General features: G+C 50.5%; 1 protein-coding gene across 4 annotated transcripts; it reads left to right on the forward strand.

Annotated features, from left to right (window-relative positions):
* The first annotated feature begins 1,078 nt into the window (after positions 1-1,078).
* LOC122378517 (mpv17-like protein 2) lies at positions 1,079-19,659 on the forward strand. Of its 4 annotated transcripts, none has more exons than XM_043359638.1 (5): positions 1,079-1,191; positions 15,845-16,018; positions 16,330-16,568; positions 17,630-17,758; positions 18,323-19,659. In XM_043359638.1, the coding sequence occupies exons 2-5, from the start codon at positions 15,865-15,867 to the stop codon at positions 18,656-18,658; spliced, it is 858 nt and encodes a 285-aa protein (XP_043215573.1). In that variant the 5' UTR covers positions 1,079-1,191; positions 15,845-15,864; the 3' UTR covers positions 18,659-19,659. The 4 variants fall into 4 exon arrangements, with proteins under 4 accessions (XP_043215573.1, XP_043215576.1, XP_043215575.1 ...); XM_043359641.1 differs by lacking the exon at positions 1,079-1,191 and adding an exon at positions 5,921-6,037; XM_043359640.1 differs by lacking the exon at positions 1,079-1,191 and adding an exon at positions 6,237-6,472.
* Positions 19,660-20,382: the final 723 nt, after the last annotated feature.

Raw genomic sequence — 20,382 nt, forward strand, 5'->3', positions numbered from 1 at the left:
GCATATGAAATCACAGTCTGTTTGTAGGAGCTGTTCTAGCTCTATCACCTTTGGTTTTGTTAAACCTTGCACATTGACTAAATTTATAATGATCCTTTTCACATCTCTATCTTCTTTCTTTTTTGATCTATCTGTTTTTACTGGCTCTCTCTTTGCCTTTCTCTCTGCACCTCTCCCTCTTTCTTTTGTAGCTTCCCATTTTTTATGTACCATGTGTGATCACCAGCAGCTCTTTTGACCTTCAGTTCTTCCCTCAGTCTCATGTCCTGGTCTCTTTCCATCTTTGTCATATCTCGTGATATGCCTACTCGCTTTTTCCATGGGTTTTCTTCACCCTTCAGATTTTTGGCGCTTGCCAAAATGTTCTTCTTTTCACTTTCATTTGTAAGTTTCACCAGCAGGGGACGTTTTCTTTCACTTTCTCTCTTTCCCATTCGGACCACACTTTCAATCTTGACGTCTGTCACTTTCAGGGATCCTTCAAACAGGTCACAGCACTTCACCATGTCATCGGATTGTCTTTCTTTCGGGTCTTCTTTTGTTGACTCGGGTACATTGTAGAGCACAATGTTGTTCTTCCTTTTGTTCCGTTCTTCAAGTTCTTCCATGTGCTTGCCCAGTTCATGTGATACCCTTTCCAGAGTGCATTTCACAGTTTCTTCTTTGAGTTCGGTTTTGAATAGTTCCCACTTGTCTTCCAGCGACTGGACCCTTTTCTTGAGATCTTTGTTCTCTGCTGCCAGTGCCTTGATTCTGTCATCCAGTTGTTTTATTTCCGAGCGACACATCTTACAGAACCATTGCTCTTCTTCATATTTCTTCAAAATTTTGTAGAACTCGGCACTCAGGCTTTGGCATCCAGCGTGATACCATGCGCCACATCTGTCGCATTTGATTCCATTGTCTCTCTCTCTCTTACAATCTTCTCACATGTTCCACAGTTCTCTTTCTCATTTCGTTCACTGTTATCTCTTTCTCTCATGGTTTATCTCTCATCTACTTCTGGAGTAGTAAGAAGGCTTTTTAACTATTATAAGAGCTCAATACACACCCCTTACCTTTGCGCGTCTCTCCTTCCTTCAGCTGATCCAAGGCAGTATATCTAAGGCCACTAATAAAAAAAGCTGACTGAATTGGAGTGAAAAGAGTTTGAGCTTACTTGAAGATAAAATTTGATTTGTTTTGTATAAGGTAAATACTAAATTACGCCACATTTCGTGCTTATTTCAGTCAGCGTTGATATATACACAATAACCTGTTGTTTGGAGTCAGTATATCAATATTACATCATTATATCAGTCGGTGACACACCAGGGAAATAAGCTAAAATTAGAGCGCTCTATTTATTGCTCCCGCTACTTCACCGTCTCCCATAGGGTCCTGTGTTGAGCTGGTGTCGAGGCTCTAAAAATGACGCCGATTTTTGCACCCTTCTCACGAAAACCGCTCGGACCGCCTGGAAACTAATTGTTCCGCTCTAAAAATTTCATGATCGACGGGAAAATGAATGAGGAAAAGATTGGTCCTGAAATAATTCTTAACTCCCTGTAGAACATATCAAAATATGGCTGCAAACTAGGAGCATGTCAAAATCGACAAAACGATACAAATAAACTTACCGGGATTTTTTTTATTTTCCATGCATCTGTGTATGAAATCAGTCGGTTTTTCGGAAAGATAATCTTCTGTTTAATAAATAATTCCACAATTGCAATCGAGAAAAAAAAAACATTTCTGCTGTGACGGCAGTTTTGGCATTGTGCCAGTAGTGTGGCGTGCGCGGTGCTGCGTGGTCGTCGGGACGGAGTTGTGAGTATTTTCGGTGTTTTAAATGGTTGATGGCCATTTGAACCAGCTTTATATTATTTCCTACAAATTTTTGCATCAAATTATTGCTTTGAAAGACCATTGAAACCCCTTATCTCTTCATGAAACACGATCATATTTATCGTCGACGAAAATGGCGCGGGACCCAATGTGCGTTCCGATCGAAATACTGACCATCATAACAAAACAAGTAGGCTACACGACGACCATAGCATATTTAGTGCTGAGTTGATAGCCATTCACTCAGCACTCAAATATGTCTCATCGAAAAACATAGAAAAGGCTGTGATCTGCACAGACTCGGCTTCATCGGTAAAGGCAATAGCTCACAGAAAAATGGAAAAAAAACGAAATCGTTTATAAAATAAAAAAGATGATTATTGGTTTTACCGATGAAAACAAACACGTCATTCTCCTGTGGATTCCGTCCCACGTTGGAATACAGGGGAATGAAAAAGCGGACAAGCTAGCCAAAGAAGGTCTTCATCTCCCATCTCGAAATCATCTCGCTCTCCCCCTTCCGGATTTTCTGTCTTCGCTCTTCCGTGCCTTCCAGAGATACCGCCAAAAATGCTGGATAGATGATCATACACCACATCTCTTCTCCATTAAACCGAAACTTTGCCATTTCTACTCTTCCCATCAAAACACAAGGATCAAAGAGAGAGTCCTAGCCAGGCTCCGGCTCGGCCACACACAACTCACCCACAACTACATCCTGGACAGAGCACCTCCACCCATATGTCACCACTGCCGCGACCACCCACGCTACACCATCTCACACTTCCTCCTCCACTGCCCACACCTACACCAACACCGCAGACATCTAGTACAATACATTAACACACATGGACTCTCTCTCGACCTTCCGACTCTCCTGGGCGACACTCATCCGGATATCCACGACCTTCTGTTCGTCTTTCTCGCCGACGCTCGGATCATCAAGAGCCTTTAGCGTGTTAGGGCCGCGGCTGCCGCCCCTAAAACGCTAATCAGAGCCCTCGTCTCCCGGCTCACCCCCAAACTCACACATTAATTAATCGCGGTTACAGGGCTTTTTCCCTCGCGCCGTTTTGGCTTAGGTGCGAGGTTTTTGCCCTTTGCGTTAGGCGTCGGGTTTTTTTTATTATTTAGGACTTTTTCTCCCGACCATTACACCCCACAACAAGGCCCCGCCGGGGGGCTGGAGCCTAGAAGGTCTCATACCTTCTGTCAGTGCGATGAAAGCTTCCCGGCTCCATTACACTGACACCAGCTCACAAGTGTTCATGTCTATTATGTATTGTTAATAAAAGTCATTCCCACTGTTGTGTTTGCGACTCCAGACATCTCGGCTCTTTGGCTATACACGTAAGTACCTCCCTTAGCTTTGATTCCACATTAAGATAGGATCCCACGTTGTTTTTGCTACCGGGTTCACATAAACCGGTTTAACGTAAGACTTGCTGCCCGGCGAAAATTGCCGGAGTAACTGCCCCCTGCTCGGGTATGGCACTAGGCCGACCGAGCAAAAAAAAAAAAAAAAAAAAACGATCGAAATAAATCGTAAATTAAATAATATTCGATGATAAGTATCATATTCTAGTGACACATTTTCATAAAATAAGGCATAAACTTTGCAAGGAAGTCAACATTGGATGATTGGATTCTTATTTTGCTCACATATCCTTGTGTAGTCAAATGGCTCAATTGTTAGATAAATGTAAGCATATGTTTTGCCTTGATGCAAAACATATGCTTACATGTTTTGCAGGCCCATGTCACTCCACTTTTGATGACATCATATGGGGCCCTCAGGACAATAATGGCGCGGCGCGCCACAATCGCTTCAAAGCTACTTACCAACAGTTGCCATTTTTGAAAATATTATTTTGAAATAAAGTTCCAAGTAATAAAAATATTGTAATAAAGTTGTTGAATAAATCGATACCATCTCTAAAAACTTACTGAAAAATGATTTATTCATAGTAAAAATATAAGCTCGATGCGTTGTTACGTTGCTTTCCTTCAGCTGCAGAGGGTTTTTAAATCGTCTATATCTTCAAAACCGGCCATTTCTTAGCATATTGCTGCTCTTTTTTATCGCTAGAAAATTAGTTGGACTTTCCAATGACATCAATGGTTGAGCGATATGTGTAGAGTGTCACCAACAATCTTCAAATGAAGTTAGTCATTTTTACGTTGTAAAGGAATGGAGTACCCCTATCGAGCATCAGGGGTGACGTCACTCAGGATCTGTCTCTGATTGGTCGGCGGGAGAGTGACTGTACCTTCTATAGATCTATAGATGGCCTTGCCTTGATGTTTGCTGTGAAACCACCCAGCCACTTGCTGGTTGAGTGGTTTTTTATAATAACCTGATAATCATTTCTCCTTTTCCTTAAAAGAAACTAAAATTCTTTTCAAAGTAATCCATTTTTAGGAAAGGCGGCTTGCTCATTGACATTTCATGTTCTTGTTTTGTTATTGCTGGCAGTATTTTGATACAATAATGCAATATGAATTTTTTGCAATAATAAAACCTAAGACAAACCTAGTTAATGCGTCAATCAAACACCCAACAGAAAGATTGTGAGTCCTTGTGAGTGTGACGTGAAGTAGAACATTCTATGAATGTGTTATATAGAATATGCCTAATTTTAAATTAATTTATTATTTGATACTGATAGCTGAGCATGTGAATTATGCCACAATATAATTTCATTTTCTGGTTTTGAAATAGCCGGCAGTATTTTACTTCAACAAATGTAATATACATGGAATACATGTTGTTATGTTATGTTAAAAGTTTAATAACAGCAAACAGAAGGGGCTGTTTCAGCAGATAATGTTTGTACCTTATGCATTACCTTTCTTTTCTGCAGGACCATGCTTCCGCTGGGTGGTCGACATTTGCCTCCTGAAGAAGTTGAGCAACATGAAGACCACCAGATGAGGTGTCTGCAGTTTATGTGGAACTCTGCAGACTACAAGTGTTATGCCAACCACAACCAAAGTGCTGTGATCATGGAGGCATGAACCTCATGACAACACTTCAGATTTGCAGTTGTACCAAAGTGTGATTCAAACCACCTGTGGCATCTCACTCAATGTGTGAACAGTGTGATCATTGTGCAGTGTTCAGCTGCAACTAAGACATTTATTAGTGACTTGTTTTGCAATTAGCCACCAAAAGCATTTTTGGGCTGGCTGCTGTAATTTGTTGTGCACTGCGCAATAGTGGTAGTGTTTTGTCACTTGTCAAGTTGTCAGTTGTGCATGTTGCATGTTTCTCTCCCCTCGGCCTTCATTATCAGTTAAGTGGTGAATTGGCATCACTCAGTCTCCCCAGATCTCCATTGACTGTCTGTCAACCACCTAACTTGAGATGGTATTTGCTAATAGTGTCAGAAAAGAAGTGATTGTAGACATTTTTAGGAATATGAGCTCCGTTTCATGCGTGTTGCAGTGGTCATTTTGTCACTTGTCCCATAGTGTAATAAATGGAAACTGTTGTTCCCTTTTCAAGGTACTCGCGGATGCAGAAAGCGTTGGGCCTAATTATTAAACGCACCCTTCTATCAGCGACGCACGAAATCGACAAATATCATCCTTTTTAGAGCAGGAGGAAACGAAAACTTGTGAACATAGCTGTACCTACAACAGTGCATAAGGAATTGGAATTCTGGGAGTTTTTGAAATTCGGAGAAACTCAAGTTGTCGACAGGTATGCCCCCTTGTACGTCAAAGACCGCCTAAAAAACAAACGTCTACAAATGAAGGCAGTATTCGTATGTTCGTTGTAATTGCAGCAGCCTAGCAACATGCATTGCGGTCCGATGGCGAATTACACTCGTGCTAAAAAAAAAAAACTATGCCGGTAACTGCCAACGTACTTAGGTCGTAGGTGAGGAGAGGAAGGGTTATGTCAAATGTCAACATCAAAGAAATGGCTTCATCTGAGCTGTGCCTATTGTACATAATTCAACCAATCTATGCATTTCGTTTCTTGCTAGCTACTCATGCTTTCACTCCTGCTTCAGAGTAATCATCCCATATTGTACGTCTTAAGATATTGATTTCTATGGCAGTTCGCAATTGCTAGCCACGTCTCACCTCAGTTTGGTGGCCCCGCATCGGCCCACTCGGCCGCTCTAAAATTGACTTACGGAGGAGGATGGTGGCTTTTATTTTAGCTTCTCCGCTGACTGCGGGGAGCGCCGTCGCCGAGGTAGGAGCAATAATTAGCTTAAGTTTGGGACTAATTTCCACGCTTAATTAACATTTTAATGTTATTTTAATTAATTCATGTTAATCTTTGACGCATTCTCTTTCTATTGATACCATCCACCGGCCTGAGAAGTACTGCCTTGCTGCGTAAGGGCCGTTAAAAGATCACGCTTTTAGGGGTATCTCTTCAACATGGGGCAGGAGCAATAAATAGAGCACTCTAATTTTAGCTTATTTCCCTGGTATGTCACCAACTGATATGACTTTGCCATTGGCATCTTATTTCAATTTAGGTGATTTTTTGTAATTCAAAGGGGATAGATTATTGGCTGTTGCCTGCATTTCCTATAGAATTCACTTTAATGCTTTGCCTTACCTTACCTTCGTTGATCATCTGGATCAGAGGCCACTCGACCTATGGTCCTGCTGCCTGCTGGTAGGTATTGAGTAAAAGGTATTTGACATTTGTTGGAAAGGCTATGGGCCTTAGTTGAGGGTAGGGATGCCAAACATGACGTTTGACCAGGGCCAGTCCAGTCACGCTTGAAAGACAACTGCAGCGACAACATTTGGTGGCAGGCCAGACTGGAAAAAATACACCTTATGCCGAATATGTCTGGCATAGTGGCGGGATTGCGCCGAAAATTTCAGTGCACGTCCGGCGTAACTTCACATGCGCCGAATTCAGCACATGGCGGCGGACGAATTTTTTGGTGCAGGGCGGTCGCATAATTTTTTGGCGAAATACGATCACTGAATTTATGCGGTACGCTGGTCAATCTAGCAGCAGATTCGCCCCGCGGGCGGCTCTGGAGGGGTTCCGGGACAAGACGTCCACGCCCCGGTCGTCGTGTGCTCGAACTGGTGAGCCGCTCGAACTCAGTGGAGAAGCGGCCGCCCAGGTGAGGCCTCAACTCTCGGCGTGGAGATAGGCAAAGAAGACCTTGTTGAGCATCGCCAAGCGTCGTTAAGCAATACCGCAGTGGGCTCCTGCCCACTGTGGTATCGAGGGGAATGAGAGCACGGACGACATGGCAAAACAGGCGGCCGCCCTGCCCTCAAACGCCCACTCGCTGACCAGGGCGGTTCACTGTGCGGCCTCGCATCGCACTATGCGGCGCAGAGCGCGACAACTGCTCAGAATCACTATTCAAGCCACTCCTCGGGAGCACAACGCCGCTCCCTATCCCCAGAGAGGACCGAGAGGATGCCGTTTCGGTGCACCAGATGAGGGCGGGCTACTGAGGCCGCTCGCTCCAATACGGCACCGAATCGGCTGTTTCCACTCCGCGGCGTGCCAGCAGTGGCCAGACAAGCTGTCGTACTGCGCTGTGGGTAGCGCGTGGCTGGACGGACGGTCTGTGACAACCTATTGATCTGTGGCTGATCTATTAGAGTGTCCGTCCGAGAGCCGTACGACGGCTGACAGAGCCTGGGGGTCGCGAACTGGTGTGGTAACCGTTACGCCCACCTGGGACGCCCGAGTCGGTACGGCACTTGCGGTGTCGTAACCGGATCGGCGGGAACCAGCAGAACGCTGTTGGACCGGCGGTGAAAGTCGGAACCGAGCACTCGCCCACCAGTGGGCGTCTGGTCGAGCAGGTCTACCCGCTAAGGCAGCCTGAGCACGAACCAGTGGCAGGGTCCGATCAATGACCGTGGTCCGATCAGGGTGTCAGCGCAATGGCCAGTCAGAGGCGTCTTTAAGGGCGCAGAAGCCCACCTCGGTCGACTGTGGCCGGTGCAACCTAGTCAGGTCGTTTGTGTGAATCTCCGTGTTCTTCCTTCGCCTCAGAGTAGCCGCTCTTCTCCAAATGCCCGAGCCGTTTTCTATGTGTATTTGTCTTGTAGCGAACAGCAGAGTCGAGAAACGAATTGACAAGGTCGCCGAAAACCGCGGTCACATGCTGGCCGTCCCTAGTACTACCAATATGCCCGCAGGCGCGGCGAGAGACAAGCTTAACGTATGAGTCACCGTCCGGCTGCCGGGAGAGCCCCTACCGCGACCTTTGCTCACAGGCATGACGTCACGACAATGGGTTCGTAAACGTACGGGCAGCGGCCGCCTCAGGGGTGCCGCCGTGACCTTTGCACGATATGTTCTAAAGCGTATGGCACAGCGGTTACTAGGAAGGTTGAGGCCAGCGGCAGGCCGGTTTACAAATAACAAACAAACTTGACGCGCAATTGACAACAGGTAACAGATTGATTAATAAAGCGGCGACAATTAATGAAAATGACAACATGAAATGACAAATCGCATAGATGACAAATCGCGTAGATGATCCCTACAGTACCCCCTCGCCAGACATGTCGCGGACAAAAGTGACATGGCGATATCTTACCGGAGGTCGTATGACGCGGCCGGAGCGGGTCGTCCGTAGTATCGGCTGAGGCTGCAATGGTGCAGCGTCAGCCTGAGCGACGGCTGCAGGGCGATTTGGTGCGTCACCGTAGATCAGAAGCTCCGGGCCGCTGGGCTCATTGCTGAGCGGTGGCGCGGCCGGCGGGCCGCTGGACTGAGTACCGTGCGGCTGCACAGTCGGCAGGTCAGGCTGTCGATGACCGGATTCGTCTGGCGTCTCCAGGAAGGCGGCCTTACACCGGTCGATGCTGATGACTTCCTTTTTCTGTCGACGGTCGATGGTGATGGTTTTGGTGGTCCTTTCGGTAACCGGGAACGGTCCGTCGTATGGAGCGTCCAGCGGGTAGCGGTGACAGTCCCTGCGCACGAAGACGTGTGTCGCCGTCTGGAGTGCCGTCGGGACGTACGTGGCGCGCTGGACCGGACGTGGGAGTGTCGGCCGCACCTGAGACATGGCGCGCTTCAGGTCTTGTACGAAACCGGCCGGTGATGCTGCTGAGGCTTGGCTGCTGATGAAGAACTCGCCGGGAAGCCGCAGTGAGGAGCCGTACACCAGCTCGGCTGACGTCGCCTGCAGGTCCGCCTTGATGGTGGAGCGTATGCCCAGGAGCACCAGCGGCAGCACGTCCGTCCATGACGTAGCCTGGTGTGCACGGAGGCTGGCCTTCAGCTGGCGATGCAGGCGTTCCACCATACCGTTGCAGGCCGGGTGGTAGGACGTCGTCCGAGTTCGCTGGCAGCCCAGGAATCGCTGTAGCTCCGACCAGAGGGCCGACTCGAACTGGGCGCCTCGGTCCGTCGTGATGATGGACGGAACGCCGAATCGGGCGATCCAGTGCTCGAGGAAGGCGCGGGCGACCGTGGTGGTGCGGATGTCCGGCAGAGGGATGGCTTCTGGCCACCGAGTGAACCGGTCGACGCACGTCAGGAGGTACGTGTGCCCTCTTGACGGAGGCATCGGGCCGACGAGGTCCACGTGGACGTGGTCGAAGCGTTGCTGAGGTGGCTGGAAGGTGCCGACGTCAGACTTGGTGTGCCGGCCGATTTTGCAGCGCTGACAGGCGAGGCAGGTTCGGGTCCAGCGGCGCACGTCACGATCCATACCGGGCCAGACGAACCGCTTAGAGACGAGCTTGACGGTGGCCTCGACGCCAGGGTGCGACAGGTCGTGCAGAGCCTTGGCGAAGGGCCGGCGCAGCGCCTCTGGGAGGACCGGCCGAGGCGATCCGGTGGACTCGTCGCAGAGCAGACGGAGTCCATCGCCGACCGGGATGTGGCGCAGGCGCAGTGAGGTGTCTGAGGTCTCGAGGTCTTCCAGCGAGCCGTCTTCAGACTGGGCCTTGGCGATGGCAGTGAAGTCGGCGAGCTGGGGTCGCGGCTGGGCCACCATCGAGACCGTGCGTGACAGCGTGTCGGCGACCACGTTGTCCTTGCCAGGCACATGGCGGATGTCAGATACGAACTGGCCGATGTAGTCCAGGTGGCGGACCTCTCGTGGCGAGTAGCGGTCGGACGAGGAGCCGATGGCCGTTACCAGTGGTCGGTGGTCTGTGAAAATGATTGCTGACCGTCCTTCGATGGCGTGCTTGAAGTGCCGGACGGCCAGGTAGATGGCGAGCAGCTCGCGCCCGAACGTGCTGTATTTCTTCTCCGCAGGTTGGAGCGTTTTCGAGAAGAAAGCGAGGGGCTGCCACTCGCCGGCGACGTGCTGCTGGAGGACAGCGCCCACTCCGCAGTCCGAGGCGTCGACGAAGAGGGCGAGCGGCGCGTCCGGGACTTGGTGTGCGAGATGTGTCGCCGTGGCCAGGGCGTCCTTGACGTTCTTGAAACGCTGCCGCGCCGAGTCTGTCCACGTGACAGGCGCTCTCGAGCGTTTTGCCTTGTGGGTGATTAAGGCGTGCAGAGGCTGCAGGAGCTCGGCTGCCTGGGGGATGAAGCGGTGGTAGTAGGCTACCATCCCCAGGAACCTCCGTAGCTGGGACTGAGTGGTCGGTTCCGGGAAGTCTTTGATGGCCTCGACTCGTCCAGGCAGCGGGCGGACGCCGTCGGCGTCTACCGAGTGGCCGAGGAACACCACCTGCTCCTGTCCCAGGACGCACTTGTGCCTGTTGACGACGACGCCGTAGGTGTTGAGGCGCTGAAGCACTTGGTCCAGGAGCTGTAGGTGGTGTTCGGCAGTCGGGCTGGCCAGCAGAATGTCGTCCAGGTAGACGAAGCAGCCCGGTATGCCGCGGAGGACCTCATCCATGAAACGCTGGAAGGTCTGTCCGGCGTTTCTGAGGCCGAACGGCATCCGAACGCATTCGTAGAGGCCGAACGGTGTCGTGATGGCTGTCTTGGGGACGTCGGCAGGTTCCACTGGGATCTGGTGGTAAGCCTTCACCAAGTCAATGGTGCTGAAGACGGTGCACCCATGCAGGTCGGCTGAAAAGTCCCGCAGGTACGGCAGCGGGTAGCGGTCTGGTACGGTGCGGGCGTTCAGCGCTCTGTAGTCGCCGCAAGGACGCCACTCGCCGGGTCTCTTCTTTGGCACCATGTGGAGTGGAGTTGTCCAGCTGCTGCTCGACGGTCGAATGATGCCTTGCTGGAGCATCTTGTTGAACTCAGCACGTGCGATTTGAAGGCGCTCCGGCGGGAGGCGTCGTGGCCGCTGGTACACCGGTGGACCCTTGGTGACGATGTGGTGCGTCACGTTGTGCTTCACCGGTGTTGGTCCAGGTTTTGGTGAGGTCACATCCGGGTACCGGGCGAGGACAGCTGCGAAGCGAGCAGCAGCCTGCTCCCGGACGAGACGCACTCCGATGGAGCACAGCCTTGACCGCTCGGCGCTGGCGCAGACGGTGCCGTCCCGCAGGAGACGCTGGTTGGCAACGTCCACGACGAGGTGATGTGCGGCCAGGAAGTCGGTGCCCAAGATGGGTGTGGTGACGTCAGTGACGAAGAATCGATGTTTCAGGCGGTGCTGCTGACTCAAGGTGACGTCCAGCAGGCAGGTGCCGTGCACCGCGATCGGTGAGCCGTTTGCCGCGACGAGCTGCTGGCCGACAGGAGCAGGGGTCAGCGTAGACCCGTTGGGCAGGCAGCGGCGAGGCAGCACGCTGACCTGCGCCCCGGTGTCGACTAGAAATTGCCGGTCCGTCTCCGTGTCCCTCACGAAGAGGAGTGGCGCGGCAGGAGGGGCGCCCGTGCTTTGCGCCATCAGCACGGGGCGCCTCAGTTTTCCGAGGCGATCCAGGAGCACGGCAACTTGCATCGGCGCGCTTGGGCGCCGAATCGCTGGTGGTACCAACACAGCGTGTCGTCGTGCGGCGGCGTTGAAGGACGAGCCGGTGACGGGCGGCGTGACTGGCGAGACGCTTGGCGCGGCCGGGAACGGCTGCGGTCGCGCCGCACGGCGTCCTCGAGTCGTCGGTTGCTGGCCTCCAGGCGCTCCATCTTAGCGACCAGGGAGGCGATGACGGTGTCCAGCGCAGGGGTTGCAGCTGGCGCTGGGGCTGTCACTGCAGCAGCGATGGGCGGTGCCGGCTGTGTGTACGGCTGTGCCGCGATCGCTGATAGCCGTGGGTCCGGTCCGCTAGCTTCCAGATACCGGTCGGCCGCTTCTGCCAGTGCGTCAAGCGTGCTGTCGGCTGGCAGGAGGGCGAGGGCAGCACGGACGGGCTGCGGTAGCCGTTGTTGAAAGAGGGTACGGAAGAGCTCCGTATCAACCGGGGCGTCCCCGGCTGCGGCTAGCTCGTTGCGCATTGAACGCAACAGCGCCGTCGGCTTCTGATCGCCGAGCTGTTGGCGGCCGAGCAGGGCTTGTAGTCGGTCGGCGCGTGACTGTGCCAGGCGGGCTTGGAGCGCCGCACACAGCACGTCAAAGGACCGAGATGACCGGATGACGTCCTTGACCTGGACGGCGATGTTGGCGGGGAGGTTTGCGACGAGGAGCTTAAACCTCAGCTCGTCGGAGTCGACCCCGCTGACGTCGAAAGCGCACTGCACCTGCAGTAGCCACAGGTCGGGCTCTTCCGGAGAGTATGGTGGTAGCCGGAAGCTAGCCATGGGCCGATGAGTTGACTCGGAGGCTGAAGCTGGAACGTTGGCTGGGTCTTGAGCTGCGGCGCCGGACTGTGCGCTGTCCGCCGGCATGACGAGAGGCTAAGGTTGAACAACGGAAATCACGTCGGGGTCACCAATGTCGTACTGCGCTGTGGGTAGCGCGTGGCTGGACGGACGGTCTGTGACAACCTATTGATCTGTGGCTGATCTATTAGAGTGTCCGTCCGAGAGCCGTACGACGGCTGACAGAGCCTGGGGGTCGCGAACTGGTGTGGTAACCGTTACGCCCACCTGGGACGCCCGAGTCGGTACGGCACTTGCGGTGTCGTAACCGGATCGGCGGGAACCAGCAGAACGCTGTTGGACCGGCGGTGAAAGTCGGAACCGAGCACTCGCCCACCAGTGGGCGTCTGGTCGAGCAGGTCTACCCGCTAAGGCAGCCTGAGCACGAACCAGTGGCAGGGTCCGATCAATGACCGTGGTCCGATCAGGGTGTCAGCGCAATGGCCAGTCAGAGGCGTCTTTAAGGGCGCAGAAGCCCACCTCGGTCGACTGTGGCCGGTGCAACCTAGTCAGGTCGTTTGTGTGAATCTCCGTGTTCTTCCTTCGCCTCAGAGTAGCCGCTCTTCTCCAAATGCCCGAGCCGTTTTCTATGTGTATTTGTCTTGTAGCGAACAGCAGAGTCGAGAAACGAATTGACAAGGTCGCCGAAAACCGCGGTCACATGCTGGCCGTCCCTAGTACTACCAATATGCCCGCAGGCGCGGCGAGAGACAAGCTTAACGTATGAGTCACCGTCCGGCTGCCGGGAGAGCCCCTACCGCGACCTTTGCTCACAGGCATGACGTCACGACAATGGGTTCGTAAACGTACGGGCAGCGGCCGCCTCAGGGGTGCCGCCGTGACCTTTGCACGATATGTTCTAAAGCGTATGGCACAGCGGTTACTAGGAAGGTTGAGGCCAGCGGCAGGCCGGTTTACAAATAACAAACAAACTTGACGCGCAATTGACAACAGGTAACAGATTGATTAATAAAGCGGCGACAATTAATGAAAATGACAACATGAAATGACAAATCGCATAGATGACAAATCGCGTAGATGATCCCTACAAAGCAGTGCCCCGCGGCGCTCTGCGCCGTGTGCCGAGAAGAGGGTGATGTGCCGGACTCCAGCCGGAGCACATGCTGTTCCGCTGCCCGGCCCTTGCTGACTCCCAGTCCCGCCAGCCTCGAACACACTGCTCCGCCGATATTAAGATCGGCACAAATTTGTGGCCCCGGAACTCACGGCTCCAGCTTTGTTTCACGGCATGAAGCTAGAGTGCGCTAAGACTATTGAGGTATTGGGTTTCTGTGGAAATAAAAAAACTCATTCGAACGTTCAAACATGGGAGAGCGTACAAGGCCCCGGAACACTCTGTCTGGTTGATATAGCCTTGATCGGTAGATGTGCACATGTGCTTTATATAAAAAGGGCTTAATTTTCGCACAGATGGGCACCTAACTTTTGGTGCAAATCACACAGAAATTTCAGCGCAAAATCACTTGCGCCGAATTTCGGCGCAAGAGGGTCTCACGGGCGTCCGGCGTAGTGTATGGATGTTTTCCAGTCTGGGTGGCAGAGTCTTTGATAACTCGGACACTAAACGTGTTCCTGTGAGAGGGATGCTTGGTGTTCTGCTTCCTCAGTTTCCACTGGTGGCCTCTTGTGGTCTGCAACTCATGTCTTGCCAGCAGTGACTCAAACGGCATGTCTAGAAGTACATGGAAGACCTGTTACACGGTCACCATATCTGATATCTCCATGACGGCAGCGGTAGTGCAGTAATGGGAGCCCGAGGCGGTGAAGCCTGTCAGGATATGACAGATCTCTCAGGTCTGTGGTCAGGCGGGTTGCGCACCGCTGCACCCTCACCAGGTATTAGTAAAGTAATCTTGTCTCCAGGCTCTTCTGAGGGCTGTTCACGGGCCCTGTGTGCGGTCGGACCGCACACAGCCTCCAAGCTCCGCCCACTGCGTCCCTACGTCAGCCTTCCGTCACCGCACACAGCGACCACTGTGGCCGGTCAGGACTGGCACACACCGCACGCAGCAGTGTGCGGTGCCCGTGAACACCCCTCCGGTCTTCTTTGGAGAGTGGACCCCAGATGGCATTTCCAAACTCGAGGAACAGTCTGACTCGTTTTTCAGGTGGTATGTGCGACCTGGGTTGTGGAAACCTAGATGCATTGTCTTACATTTTGAACCACTGAAGGGGAATAGCCATGTCTCGGAAGTCGGACCAGTGGACCAGAGCATCGATGTCGTCCTGCAGGCCATCGTGGTTGGCAGTCATCTTGCAATACAGCTTGGTGTCATCAGCACTTTGTTGGCGACCTGTTTTGGCGCATCATTAACATACACTGAAGAGTGCAGGGCCGAGGACAGTGCCTTGTGGTATGCCACTTGTTACTTGGCCCTGGGTCGGATACTGTCAGGCCCTGGGGAGCTTCTTGGGTTTAATGCGGCCAGTTTTGCTACAACCTTCTGGGGAGACACATTGACATCTTCGAGTGACGTGATTGGCCGTTGAAGCTGCTGTCTAGAGTTGGTGTAGTGCCAGGTCCTTCAACCGTGAAGACACTGCCAAAGAATCTGTTTAAGATGTTGGCAATCTTCTGGCTATCTGAGACAACAGAACCGTTTTCGTCCTTCATGGCTACGAGGTGGCTTCTGGTCCGGAGTCTGGTGTTGGTGTACCTCCAGAATCCTTTTGGGTTGTGCTTTAGGTCTGCAGCAAGTTTACTCTCATAGTCCTTGCAAAAACTTCTGGTCAGCCTCCTCAGCTGGTTGCTGCAGCGCTTGAAATGGGCGTGGTCAAGCAGCCTCTGGGTACGACAGTAGGTACTCCAAAGCAACTTCTTCTTCTTCCTCAGTTGAAAGGCCAGGCGATTCATGTATAGATTCACATTCGCATGTTTCTTCCTCTTGGATGAGCATACCTGGATGGCTTCCACAATTTGTGCTTTGAAGTAGGCATAAGCACTGTCCAGATCCATGGCTGCTTTTACTAATACTTTTGTCACTTAAGTGTGGAGAGTCAACACTTAGTGTAATATCCTTAATGGGACTTGATTTACAAGATTTGGTTACTGGCCTATTGGAAGATGGAAATGTGATTATCTGAGATGCCAGGTTGTTTTGTGATGACGATGCTCGGTGGCATGGGGTATGCATACCTACCTTGGCTTCTTTTGTGGTACCCTGTATCATTGTCATACCTTATAGTAAAAATGACCTACATTTTTATGTGTTTTTTTTGCTATTTTTGTTGCTATTTTTTAATTACATTTTGAGTCAGGTCAGTGTCCAAAAAGCTTTTATCATTGTGTCTGACTAAACTATGTCTGTTTCTCAGGTTGTCTGTGACCTCCTCTGATGGGCCTACTGAGTCGGTTCTTTACTCGGCACCCTCTGGTGGCCAACACGGTCAGCAGCGGGGGTCTACTGGCTGTCGGCGACGGTATCCAACAGTGGATAGAGTTCCGCAGAGGCGTGCATAAAGAGAAGACCTACAACTGGCGGCGCACAGGTGCGAATGTATATGGATATGTGCTCAATGTGTCACCATGTAAGAACATGCAGGGAGCTGGTTGACTGAACATGACATGAGACTTAGGTTTGCATTGTGCATGAAGCTCATATAACTCAAATTGCATATCTTTGTATTGACTTTATATTGTGTACAAAAAGTTCGCTGTTTATGTGTCGGTCATTGCTGATTTCCCTATAAGATTTCAGATCATTTCAGCGTCTGATCTCCTTTTTTTCTTCAAAACCCATGTTTGTTCATCCAATTTCCTATCCCCACGCCGTTGTCTGACCGGCGCCCGCTGACGGCAGGCCGTATGCTGGTGGTGGGTCTGGTCGAGGGCCCGCCGCACCACTGGTGGTACACGGGACTGGACCGACTGCTGCCTGGCCGCACGGCGCGCGTGGTCCGTCTGAAGATCCTGGCCGATCAGCTAGTGGCTGCGCCGCTGTTCGCCCTCACCTTCTTTGTCGGTATGGACCTACTGGAGGGGCGGTCTGTCCGTGACGGCCTGCAGGAGTTCAAAAAGAAGTTTCCGGAGGTGTATCTGGTGAGTCTGCATGGCGAGGATGATGATAAAAGGAAGTTCCAAGTGCTCTTTTTCGGTAATATCAGGTCTTTATTTTTAGTTTCGTCAAATTGTTGACTAATTACAAAAGTACAACCTCAAATTTACAGCCAATATGCCAGAATCGTTCGTTTACAGATGGTCAGCAGTTTCGCATAGCTGTCTTTAAAGGTAGACTGCCACCTTTTTTCCACAAAACGGTTTTCACTAGAGCTGAGCCACCTATGTCCCAGACTGAAGTCGGTTTTCCGAAATTCGAACCCGTTTGCGAGAAATCGGAGACCAAAGTTCAGTTTGATGCCATTTTTTTAGTCCAAGAAAACCGACATCTCTACTGTTTATCGATAACTTTGAAACATGAATTTTCTTATCTTTTGGTAAATATATGTCAAATCTTTGATTGTTTCGAGATCAGAGAAGAATTTTGGAGTGTCAAAATAAAAGTTAAACTTATATATTCAGTAGTTCATTTTTTCCAAAAAAGTGTGGGAAATGGGGTTTAACATGGGCCAGACCCATTCCAAATGAGCCATGATTTTTAAATGTTTTACGAACTTAAATGCAAAATAAATTAAACATGGCCAATTTCTTATGAAATCATATATTAGTAAATCATAAAATACCTTACTTTTTCAAATAAAATGTAATAATCTTATGACCTTGAAGTCTAGTGATGTGTAAACATTGTCGCTAGACATTAATCGATTGATAATTGTATGATAATCGACAATTTTTTTCGCGATTCACGTGATGATACTTTGTCAGGTGAATTCTAAAATTTTGTTTTGTCCAGGGAATAAATCATAGGCCGATCTGAGAAAACTTTTTGAAGGTGGCAGTCTTCCTTTAAATTTGCTATCATGCTGCCACTTTGTGGTTGTAGGTTTTTTTTACCGTTGACATCTAATTGGAACTGCGATAGTAAACTTCCATTGTCCCATATTACGGTTCGCAGTTGGCATTATCAAAGCTGCAGAGGACACCTTCTGCATATTTTGTACTGCCTATAGTCGCAGTGACTCTGTTGCCTGTTCTGTTCTCAGTTTGACTGGTGCATCTGGCCACCAACTCAGTGGCTCAACTTCACCTACGTGCCGGAGCGGTACCGGGTGCTGTACGTGAACGTGGTGACTGTTATCTGGGACGTGTTCCTCTCCTACAGCAAACACAGGGTAAGACCACAGCCGTCCTTCCGTTCGTAGGACGTTTGTGCCTTCCGTCCGTCCCCCTCCCGGCGGCCCGTGAATGTTAGCAAAACAGTGCGTGCACAGCTGTTGAACCTGGTCCTGTAGGCACACACGGTGCTTCGGTTTGTGTCCGTTCATTTATTTACGTGGTAAATACGGGTTGTTTGGGCTGTTTTGACGTTGTTACGCAAGGGTTGGGTTTATACGTAAATATTTCGGTCGTGTCTTTTCACATACATTCGTAATTAGCAGACACTAGCGTCTGGCACATTTTCCCTTTATGGTTATGTAACTAACAGGTACTTTAAAACATGCAAAGTGGAGAGTCGTGCTACAAAAGATCCCTAGCTTCACCCAAATTAGCTGATTCATACCGCAACAATGCCGTGGAAATGATGTGCACGGTTTCCTCGTGTAGCAGTATTAGCAAAACAAGTCACCAGGGATGCATTGCCTTCGTAAAATACAGTTAATTACCTCAAAAAAAAAACAGCGCCTCAACTTGTGTCGGTGCCTACCGTATGTAACATCGCACCTATTACGTCACAGGACCAGTTGGAGCCAGAACGGGGCACTGCCGTGGAGTCTGGCCTCGGTCACCGCCGTCCGGCCCAGCTGAGGGTGTCCGCGCTGCAGTCTGACGACACAGACTCCGAGACTATGTCCACAGACTCCCAGACTGGTTCGTCAGACTGTGCCAGACTGGTGTCTGAACAGCCGGGTGACAGTGAGAGACTTGCGGGAGACTGGAGTGAGACAGCTGATAATGGAGGACAAACCGAATATCTGGATGTGTGTAGCGGAGATTCTGACAGGACGGATGACAGAAGTGATTCGAGACACACCGATCAGGCGGAGCTACACCGGCGACGAGCCACAAGCTGATAGTGGGACAACTGTAGTGTAAGGCTCAAATGTATGTAGCGCTAGGTAGGTAGGTAGGTAGGCATATGATATTACTAAAACAGCGTCGTTGCTGATGAGAAAGAAAAGATTACATAGTGATATGCTAGAGCGAGAGTGTCATTTATGTGGCCAGTGGTAACGAAGCTGCAATGGACCACCCAAAGTTCGAGTGATATTTGATCGGTTACAGTCGCATTCCCAAGAGGTTACTGGTCCAGTTCACAGGGATATTGCTAACCTCTCGTTTTCCGTCCGTTGCTTGGCCAGTGTCTATGACGCTTCGCGTTTTTACCACCGTGGGATTACTGAGAGCTTTATGCGGTTCGCGGCTTTGTCATCAAGGTGGAGCAATATTGCTATGTCACGCCATTGTACCGGCTATATTACGCATGGGATATGCACATTTCTATCGGATGGTCTCATTCTGACGTAATAATTCCGTTTTTATTAGCGTGGACCTTTGTTGAAGAGTGTCACGTTACTGGCACGGTATCCATTTCTGGGTGCTCCCAGTGTCTTCCTCCTCTCGTTACATGACATATGTTTTGTCAGACCTATCTCGCCTACCTAGCAATGTCGTGCCTGCGTCCGCCGTCCATGGCATCGCTCGCTGGTGTTTCATTACGGACACTATATCTGGTCGATAAATTTGGTCCACTTTCGTGTTGCGATGACGAATGACTTCCACCGCCACTCAGTTCGCTCTCGACATGTTGTGCTGGTGTCCGGTAGCTTGCATACTTCAATAGCGGTGTCGTTGCTGTGTGACTGGGCAGATACGACCAATTGCGATTGTGTTGCTGAAATACGCTGGTTACGGGATACGCTAGCGAGAGACGAGAACGGTCCCAGTTAGAAACAACGAGCCAGGTTGCTTGGTGTCCGTTGTGCTCTGAACGAAAATCAGTTTATCACTGTGATACGTTTACTACAGCGACCTGTGTGACTGGTTGTGCAATATTACGATATTATGGTGGACATGAACCGTTTGGCCGTGGCCTGAACCGCTGGAGGCTTCTCGCCGCCCAGATAACTCGTGATTATAAGTTGTTGACGACTCTGTGATATAGAGATTGTCACCCGCTTCTATACGTATTTTGTAGTTATACGCACATTTTTTTTAAATCTGCACTTTCTGCCTAATCCTGCATGCTACAGATTCTCAATCTGGTGCCTGCTATCGACTGAGCCGAAACGGGCGTTTCATTCACTACAACTGATGGATGTAGGCAAGGATGTAGGTACCTGCCAACCGTTGTCTTGGGCAATGAGGGAGAGATTCTTAGTGAAGCAAAGTGGCTGGGCAGTGTGCATACGCATAGATGTTCGAAAGCAATTGCTCGAAAGCAAATCCGTGTCCAGTCGTGAGGGCACAAAATCCTGCCATACAACTGGAATTGCGCGATCGGGTGGTGGGGTCAGGGTCAGCACAACAACCTATGCTTAGTGCGGGCTCTGATTCCTCAAATCCACCCATTCAACCATACGGACTAAATTTATAAAAAAAAAATATATAAAAAATTGTGGGTTGTCGCCTGATGATCACCGTGAGAAGCGAAAAAGTAGCAGCTGACTGAATGGCTATGATCGTTCGCTATATGGGTTCCAAGTTACTCCGACGAGAAACTTGAAGGGGTTTTCTTGCAAGCTTAAGCTAAGTCTTCTTGAAACTTTGATGACCTGCGGATTTATTTCGATGGATC

This window comes from Amphibalanus amphitrite, unplaced genomic scaffold, assembly GCF_019059575.1.
Source record: "Amphibalanus amphitrite isolate SeventyFive unplaced genomic scaffold, NRLGWU_Aamphi_draft 000061F_arrow, whole genome shotgun sequence".
NCBI lineage: Eukaryota > Metazoa > Arthropoda > Thecostraca > Balanomorpha > Balanidae > Amphibalanus > Amphibalanus amphitrite.